Source organism: Eptesicus fuscus, chromosome 9 (genome assembly GCF_027574615.1).
Source record: "Eptesicus fuscus isolate TK198812 chromosome 9, DD_ASM_mEF_20220401, whole genome shotgun sequence".
Classification (NCBI taxonomy): domain Eukaryota; kingdom Metazoa; phylum Chordata; class Mammalia; order Chiroptera; family Vespertilionidae; genus Eptesicus; species Eptesicus fuscus.
Genome location: NC_072481.1, coordinates 27806051 through 27832487, shown reverse-complemented (window position 1 = coordinate 27832487; position 26437 = coordinate 27806051). Strand labels below are relative to the sequence as shown.

At 44.5% G+C, this 26437-nt stretch overlaps 1 protein-coding gene across 10 annotated transcripts in view; it reads right to left on the bottom strand.

Moving 5' to 3' along the window:
* Positions 1–25982, bottom strand: part of ERI3 (ERI1 exoribonuclease family member 3) — a 130304-nt gene extending 104322 nt beyond the window's left edge. For 4 of the 10 annotated variants that reach the window (XM_028160160.2, XM_008151220.3, XM_054721024.1 and 1 more), the window contains exons 1-3: positions 25596–25942; positions 23512–23587; positions 11800–12077 (exon numbers count right to left, since the gene is read on the bottom strand). In XM_028160160.2, the coding sequence (XP_028015961.1) occupies positions 11800–12077; positions 23512–23587; positions 25596–25730 (489 nt within the window). In that variant the 5' untranslated portion in view covers positions 25731–25942. Of the gene's footprint in view, positions 1–11799; positions 12078–23511; positions 23600–25595; positions 25943–25963 lie in introns of those variants that run through there. The other 6 variants (XM_028160172.2, XM_028160161.2, XM_054721025.1 and 3 more) reach the window with 6 other exon arrangements.
* Positions 25983–26437: the final 455 nt, after the last annotated feature.

Below are 26437 nucleotides of genomic sequence, written 5' to 3'. Positions count from 1 at the left end.
CAGGGTCGCCCAAGACCATCGGAAAACACAGATATTTACATTACGAGTCATTAACAATAGCAAAATTACAGTTATGAAGCAGCAACGAAAATAATTTTATGGTTGGGGGTCACCACAACATGAGGAACTGTATTAAAGGGCCGCGGCATTAGGAAGGTTGACAACCACTGCTATATAGCTTCTCATTTGAACAGAGTCTACCCAGCTCCACTCACTTCGGAGGTCCAGATTCCACATTCTGGGACCTGGGCACATGCAGCCAAAGCCTGTTCTGTTAATCACCTGACAAGGTGGGGAAAAGTCATGCAACATGCTTGAGATCACAAGATGAATCGGAGGCTTAGTTAGACAAAGACCATTTTTTCCCAATCAGTGCAAATACAGTAAGATCCACTAGCTGGGGGTGAGTAAAAGGCGATCAAGACAGGACCAGGTCCATTCAAGCAGACAGAGGGTTCTGATCGTGCAACTTGAATAAGAACCCAGAGAGGCTGGCTGAGCTTCAGGAGGCCCTGAACCCCAGGAGGCTCAGGAACCCCATCCATAGCTCCAGGGGCAGCTGGTCTTGTCGCAGAAGACTGCATTCCCATAAGGTGCTTCATATAGATTCCCTCTTCTCGGTCCACACCTAACAGCCAGATGCCAGGACAGGGAAATGGCCGAGCTAGCATGACAGATTTTTAAAATCACTGACTAGTACGCATGCAATACACAGACTGACATCCTGTCCACAATGTACTGAACACTTCTCTCACACATTGGCTTGTTTGATCCCACATCTCTGTAAGGCAGGCAGAAATGACCACCCTATTCTATAGAGGAGAAAGCTAAGGCAGTCAGTGGTTCTCAACACATACTCCTTCACAGGCAGCATCCCATCAACTGAGAACTTAATAAAAATGCAAGTTCCTGACCTCTACCCCAGACTTTCTGAATCAGGAGCCCTGAGGGTGGGGCCAGCAATCTGTGTTTTAATAAGCGCTGGAGGTGATTCTGATGCTTACTAAAGTTTGTGCAATATCCTGAGGCACCAAGCTGGGCACTCCTCACCAACATCACCAACCATTACATTCCACACCATCATCATGAACTTCAAGGCTTGCCCCAGCATTGTTTCTCTAGTCATGTGAAAGTAGACCTTATCAAAATGGCATATTTCATCCCATTCATCAGTCTCTGACGCCTCCATCCTCAACTACCAGTCCCTTTCAGTTCATCAATTCTCTTTTCATTCAAATGCTGCTTGCTAGTGGTGGGGGAAAAAAACCTGTGAACAATGCAGATAGTCCCTGGATTCCATTTCCAACACCATGATCTTAAGCCATGATTCTCAGTTTGCATCACACTTTTGGAGAGCAAGATTCCAAGCTTTCTAGCCAGTTATCCTATTATGTAATCATCACTACCTCCCTCCCACTGGTCAATGGCCAATCAGTTCATCAAACAGATCTTAGAGGAGTAACCACCTACATCACCACTAAGGAACTCACCTATATCAGTTCTCCTGGATATGGATCTTCAGCTCAGAGTACCCCATTTACAACAACCCTATGTTCCACACTCCTCTCCTTACCAAATCTCTTAGCACCACTGAGTTCCAGGAGCCCACAAAGATCCACAGGAGCTGTGAGCTATTAAGAGCATGGTTCTCAAGCTCATTTCTTTCCCAACACATAACTTCTCTCCATCACCACCTTAGTTCAACCCACTAATATCTCTTTCAAATAATGCCTCCTAATCAGTTTCCCTAAGTCTGTTTTTAACTCCTTGAAACACCTTCCCCTCTATTCCCATGAAATCTGGCTTACAATGTCTATTTCCATTTCTTCCCTTCTTTCTACTCAACAATACATTCACACTTCCTATTCTGGCTCACCAACTTTGGTCCCAACCTCAATGTGAACTCTGCAAGTTCCTTTCCTTTCAGCAACTTCGGCTTTCCAACTAAGAGCCTCTGCCAGCATTTAGTCTCAGACCAGGCCTTGGCTAGAAGAGCCTCCCCAGGACTAGACCTGATCACAGCACTGGAGCAGAAGTGGAACACTCATGTAGCAGATCTGTTTGCTGCCCACAGACCAAGATCCTCCACTGGCCAACTACATACAGGGATGGGACTAAAACAGCAGCCCATTCCAAGGTACCTCTCCTTCAGATTGAAAGATTCCCTGTTGTCTGTCTCTCCCTCCAGAGTCTGCTTGCCTCCTTTTTGATTCTCCCATCACCTAACAGGGCTTTGCCTGTGGCAGCACTCAGTACACACAAACCCATCTCTGCCTGCCCCATCCTGCTCACCCTTCTGCTGCAGACCTGCCAGCCTGGGGGGCTCATGTCAATCTGGGAACACTCTTATTTCAGGCTTTTAGGCTATGACTCAATTTTCACAGCTAGGGCTCAAAACATCACATAAACGTATGACTGTGGCAGCTTTTAAAGTATTGTGAACACCCAGGATAAAAGAATAAAAAATAATCATCCCAATGGCATCTTAATCAAAATGATGTAGGATCCTTTTTCCCAACAAGACACAGAGATGGAGAAAGCATCTCCTAACATCAGTTTCCTCGTGTCAAACAACTGAAATCAGTCTACAAAGTAAGAAATGTAATCAATACTGGGAAGAAAAAAACCAAACAAGACAGAATGGGGGGACAGGGAAAAATGAAGCCTGTGGGCTTAACTCCTCCTCTGGATTTCACCTCCCCATTACCCCTTCCTGACCTACTGGCTTTCTCTCTATGGTTGGGTACCTGTTGCGGCTACTCAGAGGGAGAGCGCAATCCCTTCCCCCCGCCCCCCCTCCCAGTCATCTCTGCTGTAGCAAATCCTCCCTAGTTACCCAGGCCTCCTGCCTCTTCATTAATCCTTCCTTCCCAACCGTTTATCTGTGTGAAGGGTATAAACCTCCCTGATCTATGGAAGGTGGGTCTTCCCGAGGGATGCCTAACAGATCCAGATGCAAAATGCCAGTATTTTCGGAGGTGGGGGTGGGGTGTTGTCATTATCCAGCCCTTGCCTCTCTCTAGACCCAGCAGCCCAACTCAGTGCTGCCTTCAAAGGCAGCTCAGGTATCAGATGAAACCGCCATGAGGATGTCTCAGGGCCTCAGCACCTCGGGTCACATATTTCTACAGACCTTCACCCTTTTTGCCCACATTTTATTGGCTAAATTCTCTTAAACCTCTTCTAGCCTTTGAACTCTCACTCATAGCATCCCAATAAAATCTTCTAGCTTGAATGTGAGAAATACCATGTAACTAATACAGATAAACCTACTAACCAAATGGTGAAATATTTGCCAGGTTCAAAGTCTTCATCCTCGCTCTTCCGCATTTTCAATATTCCCATTGACAAGTCTGCAATCCAAGTCAGTGTTTTCAGACGTAGTTCAATCCCTCCTGGCTGATTCTGTGAGTGCCTTTTACAACAATTCTGAGAAGCTCAGACCAACCCCACCCTCTCCAGCCTCCTAAGTTTCTCTTACCAGGAAGCCTAGGCGACCCTTCTCTACACTGCGAGCAGGGCTGATCAATCGCCTCCCTTGTGCCCCACTGTACCCAGGACTTACCTATGTGATCGCAGTTATCATACTACTAAACGGTGTCTACTCTCCTCAAATATGAGCTCCTTGAGGGTAGGGACCATTTTTTACTTGTCTTTCTATCCCCAGCATCTAACACAGAGCTTGAAGTTGCTATCCAGAGGAAAAAGAGGCCTTTTCATTGCTTCTTAGGTGATTACAATAAGGTCCTCCCCATTCCTTTGCCCACTTCATTGGTTTTGTCATGGCCAACAAAAACCTTAAAAGGCAGTTCAGTGTCACCGTTAGTTTACAGTCCCTGATTTCATTCACCATTTATCAATGGCCCTATTCTTTTAGAGCTCTCCACCACCAACCTTATTCCAGTGTCTAACAAAATCTGCATTCCAAGAGCTGTCTCAGCCTTGGGGAGGCCACCAGGATAATAAGAGGCTGGGAGTGCGGAGGGAATGCTTCTTGATTTGCATTAAATTATGTGGTGATTTTGTTACCAGTGACCCAGTGCTCCCCAAGGAAAGTTGCTGGTCCCACTGTGAGAATAAACAAGTAATCTTTTCTGCCAAAGAAGGGAGTTTAGGCAGCCGCCATTCTGGCCCCCGTGACTTGCAGCTCCACTGCGGGCCGCCAAAGGTCAACCCCTTCCTTTAAATTAACCAATCACGAAAGACTGTGAGCCTAAGCTCTGTGACCAATCAAGAGTAAGGGACAGATCATGTGCATCAGAAATAAAAAGCCGAGCAGACAGCCCGCTCAGTGTGCCCGTGCTCCCAGACCATGTGCGTGCGCACCCTCCTGCAGAAGTAAAGATATTTGCCTTGCTGCCTGGCTCCCAAGTATGCTTTGTTTTCTACCAGGACCCTTGAATTTGGGGGCTTGTCTTATTTCTAACACCACCATTAGGCAATTCCATAGCCTAACTACACACCATGGCAGCTTAAAGGTAGAAGGTAGAGAAGCTTTCTGAATAACGCAAATAAACGCACTTTGATCATGTACCACCACCATGCATCAGTTCTCCACTCCTTGAGATGTATATTTTGCTTCTACATTGCCACGTCTGCACCAAATAAAGAAGGGCCCTTCGGCTTTCACATGAAGTTAAAATAGGGCCAAGATGCAGACACAGCCAATGCTTGTTCCCATTGAGGGAGCAGTAGCGAGGAACCACAGTGGTAATCAGGGGGAGGCCAATTCGATGAGGGACCACCAGGAAACAGCAGGTGGAGGAGGGGGCTTTGAGAGGGGGAGGAGAAAGCACCACATTTATGGAGGCAACAACAAAAAGGACAAAAGGGGCTAGTAAGCAGTCCCAATCCCACCACCATCACAGGCTACCAATAGAGGAATTCATTTATAGTGACCCTGGAAGAAGAGATGTGTTAAAGCAAAGATATAACTAAAAGAAAGGCAATAATTGGTCTGATGGGCAGGGGAAAAATTATTCCAGGAGTCGGGAGCCTGTGCAAGAACACTTACGGCTCACATAGTCGTCATAATTCAGCGCCCTCAAGCATTTTGTGCTCTGCTTATGGTGTTAACTTTAATGTCTTAACATATAACACCATCCACACTAACACAAAATACTACACACGCCAGATGAGGCTGAGTTATAGTTGCTGTGGGAAGCATAACTTTGAATTTCCTGATTTTGGTGCATTTAATCTCAACCATAATGTTACATTAATGTCGGTTTTGCATTTCATTTCCCAGTTTAGAAGAATAGCGTCAGCGCCTTCGCCTGTCTGTACAGAAAAAAGTGCGGGCTGCCTGGGGCCACAGGCAGGCAGACCACAACCCAACAACTGGGCTCTCCTGCTAAAAAGCCTGGCCCTACCCCTCCCACTTAGAGGAGCTGCAGCCAGGACAAGTGAGTAGGGAGGGAAGGGTGTGTTCTTTTTTGGGGGGAACTGCCTTTCCGTCCATTTGGTGTGTGCAGGAATCAAGAGCAGAGAGAAAGAGAAGCTGAGTACAGAGCCAGGGCAATATGTGTGTATTGGGGTGGGGGATCCTGCCTTTCAGCCTTGAATGGAGGAGAAGAAAATCAATATAATTTAATTTGTAGAAATCTCAATCAATTTCCTATAAAGTTTTCCAAAATGTCTCTCTCACAAAAAACTAATAATGATATGCCAGCTCTAAGTCATACTGAAATTCCCCAAATGCCTCTCTTCTATATTATTCATTCTCATGTCACTATCAACCCTCCCCACCCTACCTTCCCAAAATAACCCAGCACCTGGACAATTTTCTATAAAAAAGAAACTCCTTTGCTCATAGTTCTAACTCAAAATGCAGATGGAATCTCGTTAAGGTTTCATTTAAAAAAAAAAAAAAAAAAAAAAAGCCCCTGTGAACAAAGACCAAACACTGGAAAAACCCCAACCCCAAAGGTCATCTTTCTCCAAAGTTACGGGCACTTGAATACAGATGAGAAGGACAACAGTTAGCAAGGCTGCTACAGAGCAGTGAGAAAAAAACTATACCCGGGAGGCTGTTGGATGGCCAGAAGGAACTCAGGGAAGGAGGGTAGACAGCAGCCAGGATGTCTGATCCCCAGAGCAGGAGAGCTGGGCTGCCCCATCCCTGGCCATCAGGACAGCTCAGGTTACTTCCTCCTCTCCTCTTGCGGTGGACTATCCCTTGTTTTCCTCACTTACATTTGCTTTGGTCTTTTCTGAACACTGAGATGGTGAGAGAAGTGCCCTCAAGTTAAAGATGCACAAGTTAAAATCCCACCAGAGCTTTCAGCTGCTCCCTGGGCCTGGGAGTTACAACCACCACCATTCCATGCACATCCACACCAAAATGAGCAACACGAACCTCTGCAGGCAGAATAAAGGGACCACGATTCTCCCAAACCTACTTCCATATCAAGAAACAATTCTTAAAGCAAGAAAGTAATAGTATTCCTCAAATTTAGTAATAGTATTCCTCAAATTTAGCATTTTAAACCATCTAAATTAAAAATAAAGTGAAAAAATGTCTTCAAATAGAAGAATTCTCATATTCAACTAATACCTATTATGTTAATCTGAATTAAAGCATGTAAAACAAAATGAGTGAAAAAAACAGAAAGTGAAAGCCTACTACTGGCAAACTGACCACTCCAGTTTCACCAAACTGAACGAAGTACAAAAATAACAACAAAAATGATGACAAATGGAAAATACCATGCTTTACTATGTTTATAAATAATATTGTTACTCACCCAAGTACAACAGAGTTTACAACTGTTAATTTTTCATAGTGGCATTCCTTTAGGATAGTCCCAATAAGTTGATTCAGAGACTTCTGAAAACCAGAGACAGATGAGGGAATGAACCCAATGCCAAGCCTCCAGATAGGCTCTGGCCCAGAATTTGTTTATGACATACTCCCACAAGAATCAGAAGTGTACTATGCAGAGGCCTTAAGTATTGAAAGCTCTTGGGAGCCAGGAAGGAGGGGAGCTGGATGGGTTCTGATTCAGTCCCAAGCCCATTCCAGGAGGCATGCAGACTTGCCCAAAAAGTCTCTCTGTCAAGTAGACAGCCATCAAGCCATTCTGAGAGAGCACTAGGGAAGGCTGTTCTAACTGGCACACCATTTCCTAGTGCTTTTACTGTCACTACTAGAAATGCATTCTCATTCCAAGTCTCAATATTTCTGCTTCCATTTAAATTCATTTCTTTTTTTTTTTTTTGTCCTTATTAAAATAAAGAGCAAGTTATTATCATCCTCCTTGGAACAATTACTTCCCATATGATGAATTTATTTAGTCTGAACAAGAAATCAGTCACTAAAACCATATTCAATTTCTTTTCTTCCTAAGTCTTATCTTTGTGCCTCTGATGATTTTTGTTCCTCTTATCCTGAGCTTTACCAATTTCTCCACTGCCCTTCTTGACCAGTAGACCAAAATACCACAGAAGCTCTAATGAGAACCTGACCTATGATGACCTCAGTGGAAGGATGCTGTCATATCAGGGACTGACAGCTTCTCTAGTCCATCTTCTAAACTTCTCTGAATCCTTTCAGGATCTTGTTTCCTGCAAACTTTAGGGAAGATTTTTGTTTGTTTTAAGAGTAAGATGGGGGCTTTAAGTTGCCATCCTACATAATAAAAGGGTAATATGCAAATCGACCAAACAGCAGAACCACCAGTGGATATGACGCACACTAACCACCAGGGGGCAGACACTCAACACAGAAGCTACCCCCTGGTGGTCAGTGTGCTCCCACAGGGGGAGCACCACTCAGCCACAAGCCGGGCTGACGGCTGGCGAGCACAGCAGTGGCGGGGGCAGGAGCCTCTTCTGCCTTCGCAGCAGTGCTAAGGATGTCTGACTGCGGCTTAGGCCTGCTCTCTGTGGGCTCCCAGACTGTGAAAGGGCGCAGGTCGGGCTGAGGGACACCCCCCGCCCAGTGCACGAATGTTGTGCACTGGGCCTCTAGTTAACAATAAGTTTCAAGTCTTTCCTGAGCTGCCCATCCCTTTCCCGAGACTGGTTCAATGGGTAGTCCAGCAGAGCTGCCTGGCCCCAAACTCACTTTCCTACCTGTTGATCACAGCATTGTAAAGCTTAATGAAGTAGAGATGCATTACATTTATCACTTGCCCTAGATCCACTCAAATCCATCACTATGTCACGGCAAGAAGTTAGATTGATCTGACAGGATTTGCTCTTTTTCACAAACCCATGTAAGTTATTACTCAGTACCCTCTGCTCTTCTAGCTGTTTGTTGATTGATTATCTGACGATCAGGTCAAGTATCTTCTCTGGAATCACAGTAAACTAACGGGTCTATAATTTCCAAGATCATTCGTATTCCCCTTTTAAAGATAAGCAAGACAGCAAATGCTTCTTCCTGAGTTCTCTAAAGCAACAGCTAATGCTTTGCTAATAATGAAGCAGGGCAGCCAATTCCTTAAGTGCCCTTGGAATCACATCATCAGGGTTCATTGATTCTGTAGATAATCTTTAATCAGGCCCAGATCCTGGTAAACAGCATGAAGCCCTAGCTCAGCCTAGATCTGAAAGGCCTTGGTACCTAACTCTAGGAAGGAAGCTGGTGATACAGGTGATTTAAATCTGTACTGCATTGCAATAAACGAATAAAAAGAACTAAAAATAAAAAGAACAGTGCCCTTGAAAGAGAGATGAAAGGTGATACTGACAGACCAAACTGAGACATGAATCAGGCTTCACCTTCATCAACATTGGTAGGACCCTCTGTAGAACAAGGGAACAGAGATACATAATTATCTGAGCTTATAATCTAACTGAAAAGTTCAGAAACAAACATTCGTTGGCATGTGCCAGGAGGTAGAAAGCAGTAAAGGCCATAGGGCGGTGCCAAGCAATCATGAGGGATAAACTCATATGCAATAGGGATGTGTTGGGTTTCAGACTCTATACCAGAAAGGGAAATAACCCTCTCTAATAAAATGGTAATATGCAAATTAACCATCACTCTGCTACATAAGCCACGCCCACCAGCCAATCAGGGCGAGTATGCAAATTAACCCAAACCAAGATGGCTACAGCCACAGAGAGCAAGGTTTCCCAGGTAACAGAGGAAGCCAAGCTTTCCATAGCCGTTGCAGGCCTAAGCCTCCACTCAAGCTACAAAGTTTCAATTATAGAAGGTAAACAAATTCAAACAAATGGCGGCAGAATGGAGCTTGAGGGAGCAGGCCAGGGTTGCCGGTGGCAACAGGGGAAGCAAAGCTTTCTGCACACCCTGGCCGGGCTCACCCGCTTAAGGCTACAAAGTTTCAATTGTAGAAGGTGAATTAACTGCCACAGAAATGGCTGCCGCCCCGGAGGGAACAGCAGGCTTGGCTCCACTCCAGGCTACAAAGTTTCAATTGTAGAAGGAAAATAAATTCCAGATACCAGGGCCTCCTCTTGGGTCGCCAGGGTGCGTGGCCGGCCTGCAAACCACCACAGGCCCCTCGCTCAGGCCGCCCCACGCCCCAAGGGAACCCCACCCTGATCCGGGACACCCTTCAGGGCAAACCAGCTGGCCCCCACCCCTGTACCAGGCCTCTATCCTATCTAATAAAAGAGTAATATGCAGATTGATCATCACTGCAACACACAATATAGCTGCTCCCATGTGGTCAAAGATCCTGCCCCCATGTGGACACAAGATGGCCACCACAAGATGGCCAGCAGGAGAGGGCAGTTGGGAGGCACCCGGCCTGCAAGGGAGGGCAGTTGAGAGGGACCAGGCTTGCAAGGGAGGGCAGCTGGAGGTGATCAACCCTGCAGGAGAGGGCAGTTAGGGGTGACCAGGCTGGCAGAGGAGGGAAGTTGGGGGCAAACAGGCTGGCAGGGGGGCAGTTAAGCATCAACCAGGCTGGCAGCAGAGTGGTTAGGGGGTGATCAGGCTGGCAGGCAGAAGCGGTTAGGGGCAATCAGGAAGGCAGGCAGGCAAGCAGTTGGGAGCCAGCAGTCCTGGATTGTGAAAGGGATGTCCAACTGCCCGTTTAGGCCCGATCCCACTAGGATCGGGCCTAAACGGGCAGTCGGACATCCTCCAGGAGTCCCAGATTGGAGAGGGTACAGGCTGGGCTGAGGGACAACCCCCCGCCGTGCACGAATTTCGTGCACCAGGCTTCTAGTATGGTATATTAGGATATGGATCCCTGATTCCAGCCTAAGAGAATCTACATAACCAAAATCCCCACACACCATCCAGGCACACCCACCACAGAATCTCCAGTAGTTCTGGGAGGCAGAGGAGAAGACCCTAGAGCATGGACTGAGAAAGTAAATGTGGCTCAGGTAGCTTCCCAGCTATATTTCCTTTTGTACAAAGTTCCTTCCCTTAGCACATGCTCCTCAATCTGCTCCTGTCTTCCCAAGCTTAAGGAGATCTGATTCCACTGCCCCAAAGGCAGACACTACTTTAAGGGAGAATAGGAAAAAGAAAAGGAGAAATGGGAAGGGAAAAGGGTTCTGATATCTGCTTTATGGAAAGCAATCTATTATTCTAAAGAAAGGACACCTTCCTGAGGGTGGGGGTATTAATCATGAGAAATGAACCCATTTTATCTCTGAATGGACCCCATTCCTCCCTGTCTCCCAAGTGCCTAATGCCACAGTCCTCCTTTCCCCCTTCTTACTATTCCCAGGATCAATATGTCTATGCATCCCAGAACTATACACCTGACAACCCAGGCTCAGAGGGAGGAATTACAGTCCTAGAGCCAGGCATACCCAAGGTCTCCACGATACAATGAACTTCCTATCAGCTCCCAATCATTCCTCCAAAGCAAACACCAAGCACTCCAAGATCACCTAGCACAGGTGCCCTCTGCTGCTAATCCAAGCTTCCTAGTAGCACTACCTTAAAAGGTCTCTTGATACAGTCAGTGGCTAAGGAAAAAAACAAGCAAAAAAATGTTCCTTTCCAACAGACCAACAATGGTACTTGTTCAGGTTATATAATGCTGCATAACAAATCATCCCAAAATTTAGTGGCTTAAAACATCAATAATCATTTATTCTCTCTCACAATTCTGTAAGCCAGGAATTCAGGAGTGGCTCAGTTGGCCAGTCTGGCTCACGGTCTCTTCTGAGGTTGAAGATGTCCACTGGGGCTGGAGTTATCTAAAGGCTTGACTGGGGCTGGCAGATTCACTTCCAAGACAGCACCAAGAAACATGACTGGAAGTTGGTACTGGCTTTTAACTAAGAGCCTTAGTTCCTATACATGTGCCTACCCAAAGGGCTGCTTGAATGCCCTCATAGCATGGTGGCTGGCTTCCTCCAGAACAAGTGATCCAAAGAGCAAGTGGACTGCAATGCTTTTTTATGACTTAGCCTCAGAATGTCGCTTCCACTATATTGTATTGGTTATACAGGTTCAGCGGATTCAGTGTGGGCAGGGAAAAACCAAGGGTATGAATAGTAAGAAGCAAGGATTGCTGGGGACCATTTTGGAGGCTGACTACCACAGTATTCCTTCAAGAACATGCAGCAGTAACAGAAGAAGAAAGGAGAGGAGGGAAAGGAAAGAGGAAGGGTGGGACAAAGGAAATATTTTGATTCCCAAAGGGTGAGACCGAGAGAAATAATGTACCCGGTTTTCTCCAGAGACTGCCTTACCTAGCATGCCTGAACCAAGTCCTGCTTCCTAGGCAGGAACTCCAGATTAGTAGCTAAAAGCCAGGAAGACATGAGAAAGTTCCTCTGGGTCCCAGGAAGCAAGACTATCCTCCCTCCCTCCTTACCACCCCACCTTTTCTGAAGCAATGATGCAACAGTTACCTGAGGTTGAATCTGTGGCTTGTCACACGTGGCCTCAAAGTCCAGCACTAAAAAGTAGTGATACCTCTGGGGAGGGAAGGACACCATTGCTGCCATGGATGCGCCAAAGCCGTGGGCCGCCAGCTTTCTGGTGGATATGGAGCAGAACTCCGGAACACCACAGGGAGAAAATAAGTGGGAGCCCAGCACTTTTCTTGCTCTTGAAAGTAAATATGAAGAAAATCGAGCTGCTCCAGTCTGCAAAGGTGCTAGCATTGAACATCCAGAAGCATCTAAAACTTAGGGGAGGAAAAATTAAAAACAAAAAAACAAAAACAAAAAAACAGAGAGCCTGGGTTACTCCCCTCCCACTATGGCCCTGTTCCATCTAGTCTTTAGGGATAGTCACACAATATGAACCACTCTCGTTTGTTTCTGAGCCCCTTCTCTTAATCACTGTATTCATTACTGAAGTTCAATACCCTACTACTGGTCCCTGAGCATTATGACAGCTTGGAGTTTCCCAGATCATTCTCAAAATAACACTGGCCTTCATCTTTACATGGAGCTCTCACACTCAAAAGAGAGGAGAGGACAATTCTGTGCTCACTTCTCAGGTGGTGACAGCTAACATTAAAGCTAAGGTCCCCAAAGTAACATGAAGGGACCCAGTTGCACAATCAGTCCTGGGAGCTAAGTAGACTCAGAGAGACAGCTGAAAACACCCAATATTCTCTCTTTAGTTCCATTCCAAGCCATTTGCCCCTAGCTTTCCTATCTGTATCTATCTTAACACCTCCACATACCTTGCTCCCTTCTCCAACGTGAAAGCAAACAGAGCCAATCACAGGGGAGTTTGCTCATGATATTCTGCTAATTCCCCAGCCCCCACACCAGTAAGTGGCACCCTGGGAGAATGAAAATGCCTGCAGAGCACAGCTGGCAACAGCCTCAGGCCTTCCCATTTGGTGCCTTTAGAATCACTCTCTCTACTAGAGGCCTTGAATGACTGCAGGACTTTTTTAAATAGGGAAGAAAAAGAGAAAACCCAGATGTGGCAGTAATGGGAGCATTGCTAAAAATCTAGTAAAGTTTCTGAGTGAACATGTGCAAGAAAAAAAAAAATCCAAATGACTTTTCAAGTTTTCCCTTTAAATTTGCAGAATGTCTGCTCCTTAGAGGGCTAACGAAATATAAAAATCAAAGCCTAAGTTTTAAATAACTCAAGCTTCCTTAAAAAAAATAAGAAAGGAACAAAGCAGAAATTTGGTGTTTTCCCCTCTTTTATACCAAATACTCAAATTCCCTCAAAGTCAGACAAGAAATTTCACAGCCAATACAGAAATGGCCATAGTTTATGCCTTTTGGAACCCCATGCTTACAGAGCCAAAAGCTTGTCTCTGAAAGGCTGCAAACGGGCACTTGCTCCCTCACATAGGGTGGAGGGGGAGAGCAGTCAGTGAAGTCCAGAGCATATTCAAAGGCAACAAGGTCACTACTACCTGAGTGGACATAGGACAACACCAAGTATCACTTCTCATCCTGGCTCTCCCAACTCACTGAATGAGCTACAATAATTTGCCTGCACATTTATTAGGATACATGCTAGTGTGCATTCTCAATTTTCCTATCCCTATAGTGAAATTCCAGGTAGATTCAATAGAACTAAGATCAAAAATTATTTTAAATTCTTCATGGTTCCTGCATAAGCACTGCTTGTTTTCCCAGCCTCTCCAAAAATGCAGCCAAAACTCAGCCCAGAGTAGACAAAAGCTGGCTTGAGTTTCATTAGAAAATGTCTTGGAAAGGCAAATGGGCCAATATCCCTTTGAAAGCCGGAATCCAAAATAACTCTTCATATCACCCACTCCTGAACAGTACTAAAACCTTGATGAGATAGGAGACACCATTATGCTTTCTAGTTTGGTCTAAAGTCCTTCAGGGCCTTAGAGTACTTTAACCGCTCCAAGTCAGGCCATGCCTAAGGATTTTTGAAAGTCTTATGTTCTCCCATGTGTAAATACAGTATATAAAGTGTATGTACAATCACCCAGACCTCATCTGCCAGATGCTACAGGCAATTAAGTGTCATGATTAAGGAGGGCTTCAGGTTTGCATCCTGGCTTTACCAGTTATTTACCATGGCACAATGGGCAAACTCTGTTCTTCAATTCCTCACCTGTAAAATGACAATAACAGCTCCTACTCCTTAAGTGAGAATGAAATGAGAAGATACACATAAAGCACTAAGAGCTGGCACATAAGGGCTCAATAAATATTACCTTACTATTGGGATAATCCAAGATGGCTGCAGAATAGATGGAAGCTACACTCACCTACTCCCAGCACCAAACTGGATTAAACTAAATTATAGATCAATATTAGCTTACTGTTATTACTACTACCTTATTGGGCTATGCCCCCCTAGTCAAACCTAGATCCCCATACTTTGGGCCTATAAACCCACTTAATGCATAACGCACCCTCAGAGAGTAACATTAATGTCTCCTACATCCTAGAATCTCTAGATCTCTCATATACCATACTATATATATGCCTATTCCCTTCCATGGACAACATATTAATGGCCAGAGTTCCTCTTTCCGGCAGGTCTTGCTTTTCTCACCTGATTTCACCCACATCAAACAGCTTCTCTTGTAGGAAGTCTTGAGAGCAGACATTAGTAGACCAGGCCTCCACATGTCAGCAGTCACTGGGTTCTATGCTTCCCTTACTTCTAAGAACCAAGTTCAACTCAAGTCAAGAAACAGAGGGCACCTCTTCCTCTTTCCTTACTGAAAAATTCAATCTAATGGCTTTAGGCAGGTGAAACAACAATTGGAGTGGGGGAAGCAGAAGGGTCTGGAGGTTAAAATGAAAGCCCATGTAGGTGAGGAGGGCATCCATACAGATGCAGGGAGGTGTGATGTAGCATGTCAGAGCCCATGTGGAGTGTGGAGGGCATCCACAGGGGAGTCCAATGTGGTGAGTCATGGGCAGGGTAAAAAAGGCACCCAAGAGGGGGAAAGAGCAGTGGCAACGATGGGAGATTACTTATATAAAGAAGAATTAATTAAAGAAGGGCATATATTAAAGGTCATGGAAACCCCGTTTCTCACTATTAGACTATAGAATTAAAATATGGAAAAAGGAAAAGATAAATTTGATACATAATAAATAAAAATAAAGCTAGATACAAATGTGAGTATGAATATACACACACAGGTACATATACAAATATATAAACACATGCAAATATATTTTCTAGCTCTGTTTGCTGAAGGGCCAAGGAGCAGCAACACTCCAATAACAATGAGTACACATAGAACCCAGTTGCCTTCTAAATAATATTCTCCAGAGCTCTTTGAGAAATGGCTGATTTCAGGGCTATGGTAGAGAAAGGGACAAGATGAACCTGGAACATCTTATGCCAGAAAGCAAGGAAATTCTCAATGATAGGAACATATCAAAAAGATGCAGAAGTCAGTTTCAAGGGGATCTGGCAAAATAAATAATGATATTAATAGATTATAATGAGCTAAATAAAAAGGAAACTCATGACTTCATAAAGATATAAGTAAATAAATAAAATTTAAGTCTGATAAGGGATATCCACATAGTTTGAAAGTACCTCCCCATAGAATGTTTATTATAACAGGAAGTAAGCTTACAATGGGGAAGCATAGCAGACATCACCTTAATCCACTGAACAAAATGAACATTATTAATAATGGAATAAGTCAAAATCATGTACCACAAGATATAAGATGCAATGAGAAGAACAAAGCATCATTCTGTGATATTCAAAGATGTATAACCAAAATATAATCATCAGAAAATATCGGACAAACCCTAATTGAAGGACAGCCCATAATGTTCAAAAGTATCAAGGTCATGGACCGGTTGGTGTGGCTCAGTGGTTGAGCATCGACCTATGAACTAGAAGGTCACGGTTCAATTCCCAGTCAGGGCACATGCCCAGGTTTCGGGCCCAATCCCCAGTGTGGGGTGTGTAGGAGGCAGCCAATAGATGATTCTCTCTTATCACTGATGTTTCTATCTCTCTCTCCCTCTCCTTCCCTCTCTGAAATCAATAAAAATATATATTTTAAAATAAATATACATGTATATCAAGGTCATGAAGGTCAAGGTATAGTTACTTAGGTAAGTTAAAGGAGATTAAAGAGACTTAATAACTAAAGGCAATGCACAATTATGAACTGGATCATTTTGCTACAAAGAACATTACTGGGACAACACGCAAAACTTGAATGAGGTTTGAGGATTAGATGGAGGTAATGTTATCAATGTCAATTTCCTAATTTTCATGGTTGCATTTTGTTTAGGTAGGAAAATGTCCTTGCATTAGGAAATACATGCAAAGTATTCAGGGTGATGGGGCGTTAGATCAGCAACATAACTCTCAAATGGTTCAAAAAATTTTATTTGTATTAAATTTCCAACTTTTATGTAAATTTGGTCTATTTCAAACTTTTTAAAATTTATCTTTTAATCCATACACAATGTTGTTTTAAAAAAGAAACCGAGAACAGACAGTACGTAAGGTAGCAATCGCCCCACACTGTCCACAGAACGTAGGTTGCATGCTCTCCTCTAGCAGGGAGGCTGGCGAGTCTCCATCAGAGCCCCAACTGGTGCCCCCTCACTGGGCACTCCTGCCCCCAGTAGAGCCTTCTTAGGAAACATCCCTGCCCTAAGTGCAGTGGAGCTTCACCTGCCCTCGTTTTCTCTGGCTTCTAGGGGTTTCTCTTTTCTATTGATGTCTTTATACTTTAGTCATAAGTTTGCAGAATATAAGTCTAGAACTTATATTATCAGCTGGGATTTGAGTATCTAGTTGAGGGGCAAAACACAAAAGAAACAATTTATGATTCTGTGTTTTTCTGCACACAATCTTTGATCAGAGACCAAGATTTATACCATTTATTCTTAGATATCCTTTTATTTCTCCTAGTAAATTAACAGTAGTAAGTACCTTATGGCAAGGAGGAAAATGAATGATTCCCTTCTCAAAATGAAGGGACCAGCCCTCTAGGGGCAGGGGAGGGGTAAACAGGACTGCCACAGGGCTAGTCAGATTTGGAGAAACAGGCCTGAGCCACAGCCCCAGGAGGATGGTCTCTGTGCAGAGTATTTACACAACAGACACCAATGGCTCCTCTGCAGCCATTACTGTCGGTCAGGTAAATAACGCATGTGCCAAAACACACATTTAATGAGGGAAATAATATGCCTTTATAAAAAGCCTCAATCTGTATTTACCTGAGAGACCAGAGAAGCACCAAATCACCAGATTAGTGGAACCACAGAGGAGTCATTCTGGTGTCTTGGGTAAATAGACATTTTATAGCCTTCCATTACTAGAGGGGGGAAGGGAGGGCAAAGGGAGGGGGGCCATCCTTTAACATCCACATGCACAGGCCAGGGGAGTCTGGGGGATGGAAAAGAAGAAAAGCCCATCATGAAACACGAGATCTACTCCCACCCTATCTCCCCAACCATATATACTTGAAATGGGGAGGTGGGGTGGAGGGGGGTGGGAAGGTTTGTACACCCCTGGATTCAATCCATTCCATTAAAAGCCAGAAGATTCCAGAGAAACTCCAAGGCACCAAAGGCAGGTTCTGAGTCCAGCTGACGAAGCACCTGGGTCAGCTGCAGCTTCCCCAGTTCCCAGTCCTGGGGCAAGTCTCTATCCCAATCTGATCAGTAGTACCACAACTGCTCAGGCAACCGAGTCACAGAAGCATCAACAGACAATACAGTAATACCTGTCTGGAACTTGGTCACAGGCTCTATCTTAGGCAGCTAAAAATAGCCTGGGAAAAATATAAACAAACTGTATGCCTTAAAAAGTAATCATCTTCAATCTAATGAATGCATCCTTACTGCCAGAGCACTTTCTATGAAAATTAGACTATCAAAGGTGAAAGAAAACTTAAGAGGTGACACAGTCCAGCCAGCCAGTGAAAATGAGCTCCAGAAAAAGAAACGATTGCACAAGGTTCACAAAGCAAGGAGGAGTAAGAAGAGAACCCAGAGCTCCCAACTCCCAGTTCAGGGACTTGGGCCACTGCCCCAACACAAGGCCTCATCACCTGTTCCCCAAGTGGAGGCCAAGGGCCTGAGAGCTAGGTCTAATGTGCTGAAAGTTAGAAGCTGAGACAACAAAGCTTGGCATGCCCTGGAACCTCTACACAACTTCCTGATGGCCCCAAAATGGAATGAAGAAGGAACTCCAAAGCTGGGTTCTCAATTCAATAAAACATTCTCCTCTCTAGAACCTGTCACTTCTTGGCCTGTAGCTACAGCTGCTTCTGCTCCAACACAGGGCCAGGGAAAGCTCACCCAATGTCAGAAACAGCTGCTAATCCCAAGCTATCAGCAGAGCGAAAGTCACTAAAAACCTCCAGGAACTTCAAATTCTGGTGGCAACATCACAGGCCATTGGAGGTTCACTCTCCCCATGCCTGTCTCAGTAGGTCAAGGCAGCACAAAAAAAGAAGTGGCTCAGTGGTTGAGCGTCAACCTACGAACCAGGAGGTCACAGGTTCCATTCCTGGTCAGGGAATATGGCCAGGTTGCAGGCTCAATCCCCAGTGTGGGCTGTGCAGGAGGCAGCCTATCAATGATTCTCTCTCATCATTGATGTTTCTATCTCTCTCTCCCTCTCCCTTCCTCTCTGAAATAAATAAAAATGTATTAAAAATAAAATAAACAAAAATAAAACTAAAAAGAAGTGACTGTGATTTGCCTGCTGTCTGCTAATCCATCAGCCACATCCAGTAGTTTGGCAAATTCCGTAGAGGGGCCAAAGCTGAGAAACATCTCTTTGCAAAACCCTACAGGTCAGTTCTGACCCCACTGCATACAAGTAGGGGCAAGGGCTTATTTCCTAACACACCATAAATAAGATAGAAATGGATGAAGGGCAGGGTATGCTACTCTCACCCTGTTAAGCACCTCCTACACTCATAGAAAGCATCTGACCCCAAAACCTTCTACTTATGAGATGGAGAACTGATACAGAAACAAGGAGTCATATAGCTAGTTGTCAAAAGGCTGATATTAGCTCTGCTTAGGTTTTAATCCTAACTCTAATACATATTCTTTGTAATGACACCTATAAAAATACTTATCTCTTAGGGGTTTGATGTAGACACACAACGTATATAAAGTGCTTTGCACAACAGTAAGTGCTCAGTAAAAGGGAGCCATTGCTGTTAACATGATAAAGAGGAAAGGAAAACAACATTTTCTGAAAATCTACTGTAAGACAGGCTCATTATTAGGAATTTACAAATTTCATCCCATTTAATCCTTTCAACTATCCAGCAAAATGGGTAACAGTATTACCACTTTACAGATGAGAAAACTAAGGCTCAGAGGCACTTCGGGTCCTGTTCTCCTCTCCCATGCTTGACGGCCCATTTTCCCCACTGGACTGATTCCCCCATCAGCCAGCCATAAGGCTAGCAATGCATATCCACTTCAGTGTGTTTTGTTTTGTTTGTTTGTTTTTTTTGAGATAAGGTGTGACTTTCACTCAAAATAATTCAACCACAAGCAATAATTAAGTTTGTCCAAGTCATCCAAATTTGTTTTCGTAACAATTTTTAAATATATTCTAACAAGAAAAACATATTGCAGCCTGGGTACAAAAAGCAGAAACAGGAAGGGGTACCCTGGATTAAAACAACCGCAGCACAAGGAACACAAAGCCTCTTCTACAACAATTCCAGAGGAGCAAATCCTCCCAATCTCACAGAGCCGAGGAACTGGCAGGAGGCAAGGTGACAATCAGCTCTTGCTCAGTCCCCAAATTAGATGTTTTCTTTTACAAATCTGTGCCTTGGCAAATGCTCCTTCCTCTGTTTTAAAATGTACTTCTATTTTCACCAGGCAAATTACTGCTCCTTCCTCAAAATCCAACTCAAAGCTCCCCTTTTGGGGAGCTTTCTCTGACACCATCATAAAGTTAATTGATCCAATAGCACAGTTTATCCTTATTTGATAACTTTTATCTCACTAGATTGTAAGATTTTAGTTATCTGTTTCTCCTCCTACCAGCCATTTTCAGGAAGAAGGTGAGGATAGAAGATAGTAGGTATAGTTGTGTGTGTGTGTGTGTGTGTGCGCGCGCGCGCGCATGTGTGTTTAAAAATAATATCTGACATGATAATTTCTTTGACTTGTCTTTGGTCAGACTCTTTGTTGCATTTAAAAATTTCAAGCAGCATTAAAGAAAAGCATAAAATTAGTTTTCTCCATCTAAATAGTGCATGAGTTTAAAAAGTATGAGAAACACTGAGCTAGACATAGATCCTTAAGGGCAAGGACCACATCTTATTCATTTCTGTATTCCCAGTCCAGAGCCAGGCACAAGTAAGTGTGAGTCACTGTTTGCTGAATGAATGTATATGCCCAAAGTCATAATGTCAACTGGGCTGGAATCAGAACATGTTAGAGCAGAGCAGGGTCTAAGTACCAATCAAAGCTTCTTTTCCTCTCTCTCTCCCCTCCTCCCTCCTTCCTCCTAAGCCACCCCATTCTGTCCTCTCAGTTAAAGAGAGAGGGGAGAAACATTGCCTTGGTGCCAGAATACTATTAAAAGGATTAATTTAGGGACCAGTGTTTGGACTGTCACATCCAATCACTACCACAGATCTACAGCTTCCCAAATCAAGCTCATGCAAAGAGGAATCAATTGCAAGGACACAGAGGGTCTGAACAGGCATACTAATGGCCTCCTGAGGTGCCAGCGGCCAGCTCTGACACTCCCATAAATTATCCGCCTTTTGATTTTACCTGTAGCTGTGGGGCACAAGGCACAATTTTGAACATATCAAAGCAATCTCTTGTAACCCAAGGCTCCCCCAAGAATGTCCCCAAAGGAGGACGGACTAAAAACAATGACCCAAAGGGAATCTGCTTCTCAACAGGCCTGTTCCTAGCAGCCATCAATTAAAATCCAACAGGACCAAGAGGATAAAGTGGGACCCAAATTAAGCCTAGCATATCTGGATAAGGCATGCATCAGAACACATTTCTGCAGTGACTACACATCTCTGACTCAAAAAAAGAGAAATCACAGCAATAAACTAACAATTTCATCTGGAGGCAAATCTGCACTAGCTCTCACGATACCTCACAGCATGACCTTGGGCAACACACTTAACCTTACTGGGCCTCAGTTTCCTCAATGGGTAGCAGGGATAATAATGCTGACCACCTGACCCACTTCCTAGAGTTGTGAAAAGTAATAAAAGACATCCAAGAGGCACTACAAAGATGTGAAGCCACAGGGTGGCAATACTAATAAACGACCCAGACGGACTGGGAGAGATGACTAGTCACACTTCGGTGAATTTCTTTGGGTAGCTGCTCTCTCAATTCGCTTCACTGATGGTATGGGGACTAAGGTCCACACTGAACAAAGTTCTGGGATTCTAAATGGGATTCCTGCTCTCTGAAAATGTTCCATTATGAAGAGCAGTGTCTTGCTTTAGTTGTAACTTCCTCTTGTCTGCTGACGGCCTCGCCTCCGCCAGGGTCTATGTTTCTATCATATGGCCACAAATACAATTGTAAGGACCCAAAACATACTAAGTCACAGGCCAACTCACCCAATTACTGGCTGCTTTGTAAAAATTATTGTGTAAAATACTATACACTAAATACACTTCTCTGCAACTATTTAACAAGTTAAATACACTGAACTAAGAGCTTTACACATAGTATCTCATTAAATCCTTTAACCAGCCCTATTAAGTTCCATTATCCATTTTACAGGTAGGAAAGCTAAACTCAGCGAGGTAAGTCACTTAACCAAGGTCATATAACACTGTATCAGAAACCTACAGGCTTCCCTTCAGCAATGCAAGTACACTGGGGCTTGTAGGAGGAGGAAACAATTCATCAAACACTCAACTTTCATTTGGTCCCTGTGCCTAAGCAACATTCCCAAACCCAGAAAAAAAGTCATCATTTTGCCACAAGCAAGGAGAGACTGAGTAGGACAATAATGAGGGCAATTCCTGGAAAGCTTAGGAAAAGGGGTGGTTCTCTGTGTGTACAGTTCAAGAAGTTCAAAGCAATTATCACTGAGCTATAGGCCCTTAGACCAAGATCTCTACCAGGGCTCCATGTATTTCCTACTTCTTTAAATAGGAAAGAGTTCCCAAAGTCTTTTCAATCATTTGACACCAACTTTCCCTTCCTACATCTTTTCTAGTCTGTGAAATAGGAGCTGGTATCACCAACGAATTCTTTGGTAGACATCTTTTAAGCTCCAGTAGATGGCCTGGAAATCCGTAAAGAGAACAAGTATACTGTATACATATATGCAAAGATTCAGTTATACTCAATCTTTAAGTGTCGAAATACTGCCTCAAAGAGGGAAATATAAAATGCTACCCATGTAACTGCCACAGTCTCCTTACTGGTCTTTCTGCTCCAGTATTGTCTCCTTCGACCCATTCTTAACACTGAAATCAGAGCAAACTTTCCAAAACATATATTATCAATCCACTGCTTAATACCTTTTCATGAATTCTTACTGCTCTTATGAGAGTCTGCTCTGAGGCTGGCAAACTGTGGCCCACAGGCTAAATCCAGCTGCCACTGTTTTTATACATTTTACTGGAACACAGCCATGTCATTCATTTTCGTACTATGTCTGCTTTCATGTAGAGTTGAGTAGAGTCGAATGATTGTGACAGAGACCCACAAAGCCTTAATATGTACTGGTCCTTTACAGAAAAAGTTTCTAATTTTTCCCCTACCCATCATCTGCTTCTGATCTTTAAGGTCCTGGCCTCTGTTTACCTTTCCTGTTTCATTTCTCACCATATTTTCCTACCCCTTGCCCACAGAGTACTCTTTCAATCACATTAAACTTCAGTTTCTCAAATTCAACAAAGCTCTGACCTTCACGCTTGGTCCCTCATGTTTTCATCTAATTCGAGATGAGGAAGTTACTTCCTCTGAGTAGCCTTCCCTACGCCCATTGGTCTGGGTGAGGGACCCTTCTGAGTACTCCCAAAGCACCTACACTTACCTTATTATAGCACTCTCAGAGTGTATCATAATTGCTACTTTACTATCTGTCTTGCCCATGAATTTGTAAGCTCTCTGGTCAGGGGAAGTAGCTATCTTATTTAGCACCACAATCCCAGGGCCTAGCAAAGTGCCTGGCCCTTAGTTATGAAAGAAATAGCCTCTGAAATCCTGGATATCAATCATCGGAGTCTACCTTTTTAGCTAGCCTCAATCCGTGTAAAATGGAGATAGGCTGGGATTAATCATCCACCCAAAGGTAACTCGCAACCCAAATTAAACCACGATCCCAAGGCCTCGGTCAAATGTATTAACCAAAGTCAAATGAAAGTGTTCCTTCCTGCCATCTAAAGATGTTTATTTCTCAGAATAAAGAACTATTCCAGCTTATTAAACCTTTCTGAACCTAAAGTAGGTGTTCATGAAATGCCCACAAAGAAATCATGACAGAACTTGAGATTCTGAATACCCTACCTCCAACTCTCACACTTACAGACTTTGGGTAAGTTTCAGTGGTTTTTGAGCATATGGTGTCTTATTAGAAAAAGCTACACACAAATACAATCTGCACCTGCCCCGACCCCTCACCCTCCAAGCTCAAATGCTCATAAGGAAGAAGTCAAGCCAAACTTGACCAGGCAGCAGAATTCTCACCTCTCCGTACTTCGAAGATGCCAAGGCTGGTAGCTGGGGATGCTGAAGGTTCTGTGAAAGCTGGAAAGCCCCAATGCTGTGGATAAATACACATCTCTGCAACAAATCTATTTCAATACAAAGGATCAAATCCTCATGGGGCTGCTATGTGAAAAAATTTAAGGACCAACAGTCTACTTCAAACTCCTAAACTCAAACTACTTTGGGATAACAGCCATCTATGTGGAAGGACGGTGCCTATATAGAGGTTTCAGAAGCTACTGACAGTATATATTTTTGGAATGAGGAATTTTATGTTCTCTAGTAGCATATTTTTCTTACTAAGAGACTTACCTCCTAGGAACACTAAACATTTACAATATCTAAGCTTAGACTGAGAAAGAGGCCATAAAGTTGTATGCTTTCTGGATAATCCCAGAATCCTAGTCTAGTCAAGGAGAGGACACTAGTAAGGATGGCAATATTCCGAACTCAGGAACTGAGGCCAGGATTAGAGGAGGGGTTGCCACAAACACACAAGCCACATTGCAAATGGCCACATAAACTAGGAAACACTTGCAGGATGCTTCCAGGTCTGTCTCAAGTTCATCGAAAGTCAAGGTAACCAAATCCCAAATCAAATCAATGGACACCTATCATTATTTATCACCTAATTCAGATCTTCCAAAGGACTAGAAGTTGCAGAGGTGCCCTTATAAGCTAGCAAAACGCCCTTTGCACAAAGAAACACCTAGGTTTGGAATCCATCTATTCCTGTCTACCACTCTATACACATTTAAGACTTTATTCTACTCAGATTCGCTGAGAAAATGTCACTCATCAACTTAGCGCACCACAAACAAAACACTTTTCAAGATGAAAAGGAATAAAAAAGCACTTTTATTTGGAGTTGGAAGTTGGAAGGAGAGCTCTCAGTCAAGCTCTATGACCTAGCTAGCCGATTATTTACAGGATCTTTGGGCGGGAATTGTTAATGAGCTTTTAATTTGGAGTGCTTAAGTTGCCAAAGTGCTCTGAGCTCCAGTGAAGCACCACAGAATCCATAAAGGAAACCTTATCAATCACTTCCCGGCAGCTCCCTTCCCCCACCCCCCACCTCTCTGAGGAAAGGCAGCCAAGTGGGTTTCTAACCAAGATCACAGACACACACATTAGTGGAGTCACACTTCAAGTCCCTGTTTATAAATTGGCTTTTAAATGGTAGGGGATTCAGGTATAATATACTTAAGCTCCAGGCTCGAACCCACTAAAACAAGGCCTGCTGTGTATGATAAAGTCAGAATAAAGCAGAATTTGATGAAGCCAATTTCTAGTAGAAACTCTACAATCAAAAATCATTCAGCCAATCACAACCTACTATAGTTCAAATAGTGCATAGTCTTTGGCCAATGGGATTCGTGTTTTTTTGCCCTTCAGCTGGGAGACTGGTAAAATGTCTGACAAGAGCTAATGCCAGACAACTATAGAGGCAATGATAGACACCATCAATTTGCAAAATCCAGCCCAAAGGACAGAATCCAAACCCCCCAATGAGGGGCCACATTCAGCATCTTCCAAATCAACAGGAGCAGTTATATTTTGCAAGAACTCGAAGTCAAGCCCCAATCCTAGTTCACGCTTTTTTGTTTTAAGAAAGCACCTGTTGCTGTAACATTTGCAGGAAAAACAAACAGAAAGCTAGCCCAGTTAGGCCCCTTATTCACTCCTTCCACCATCACTACTACCACCGCTACAGATTTACAAAGAGGTAAACTAACCTTATGTGTCTGTGTGGGTGTTGGGGAGGGGGAAAAGGGATGTTCTATCTACTATCTCCTTGCTGGATTTCTATCCTCTCTGATCAAACCTCTCTTCCTCCTCCCTGGTAATCCCATGTAAGAAGTCAGTACCCTTAGTCACCTCACACAGTCTGTCTGGCAGAGCCCTGCCCCACGCCCTCTCCGCCTGACCATTACTCAGTAGATCACGCATCCAGGGTGAGCACATGGGCCAGCACCCAAGCTGCACAAACTGTGCGCGCCGCGACCCTCTCATCCCGCATGCATCAACCAGGGCCCACTGGGGAGCCTCTCCGCATCACCCACCCCAGGGTGTTGCCCCCAACTCGGGCCCATCCAAGTCCAGGGGAGAGTAAGGGGAGGGGCAGGGGGCCAGGAGACCAGTCCTCCTTCCCAGGGCCGCCCCCGCCCCCCGTCAGCAGCAGGAGAGGCTGTCGCCATGGCAACGCCCGCTCCTTGGGGCCAGCGCGGCAGGCTCCCTCCAGATGCAGGCCCCGACGTCTCCCTCGGCCTCAGCAGGCGCTCAGGGCAGTTTACGGCAGCGGGCGCGGCCCGCGCCGACTGTGGCGCCGGCCGGACAGAGGCAGGGCCAGCTCCGCTTGCTCCCCACCGCCCGATCCCGGCCGCCTCAAAAGCAGCAGCCAGCACCACGAGTCCACAACACACCGACTCACCTCCGCGCACTCTGACCCCGACCGACGCGGTGGACGGACGGGCGCAGTGGCCAATCGCTGATCCCGCCACCGGCTCCTTCAACCAATGGGATGCAGGTGGGCGGGGCTTCTTCTCCCCAAATGTTAACTCTCCCGCCGACATGCGCACTAAGGTATGTCAAGATGGTGATTCCCTGAGGCCGGCTTTATGGGACTTGTAGTTTTGAGGTGGCAAGTACTCATAAGAGAGTGAAGTGGGGGCTCATTTTCGACTGTGAAAGAAATTTAAAAACACACACACGAAAACTTTCCAAGGCCTAGAGCGACTCAAGGTCCACTTTCGTTTTCCCAACTTAAAATATATTCTATAAGGTGAGTATAGGCTCATAAGGTGACGTTATATTTAGATGACAACTTCTCATGATTTGTTCATTCAACAGGTCCTTAGTATTCACTCTCTGTGGTGGGCTGGGGGTGGAGGGAGAACCGAGAAGA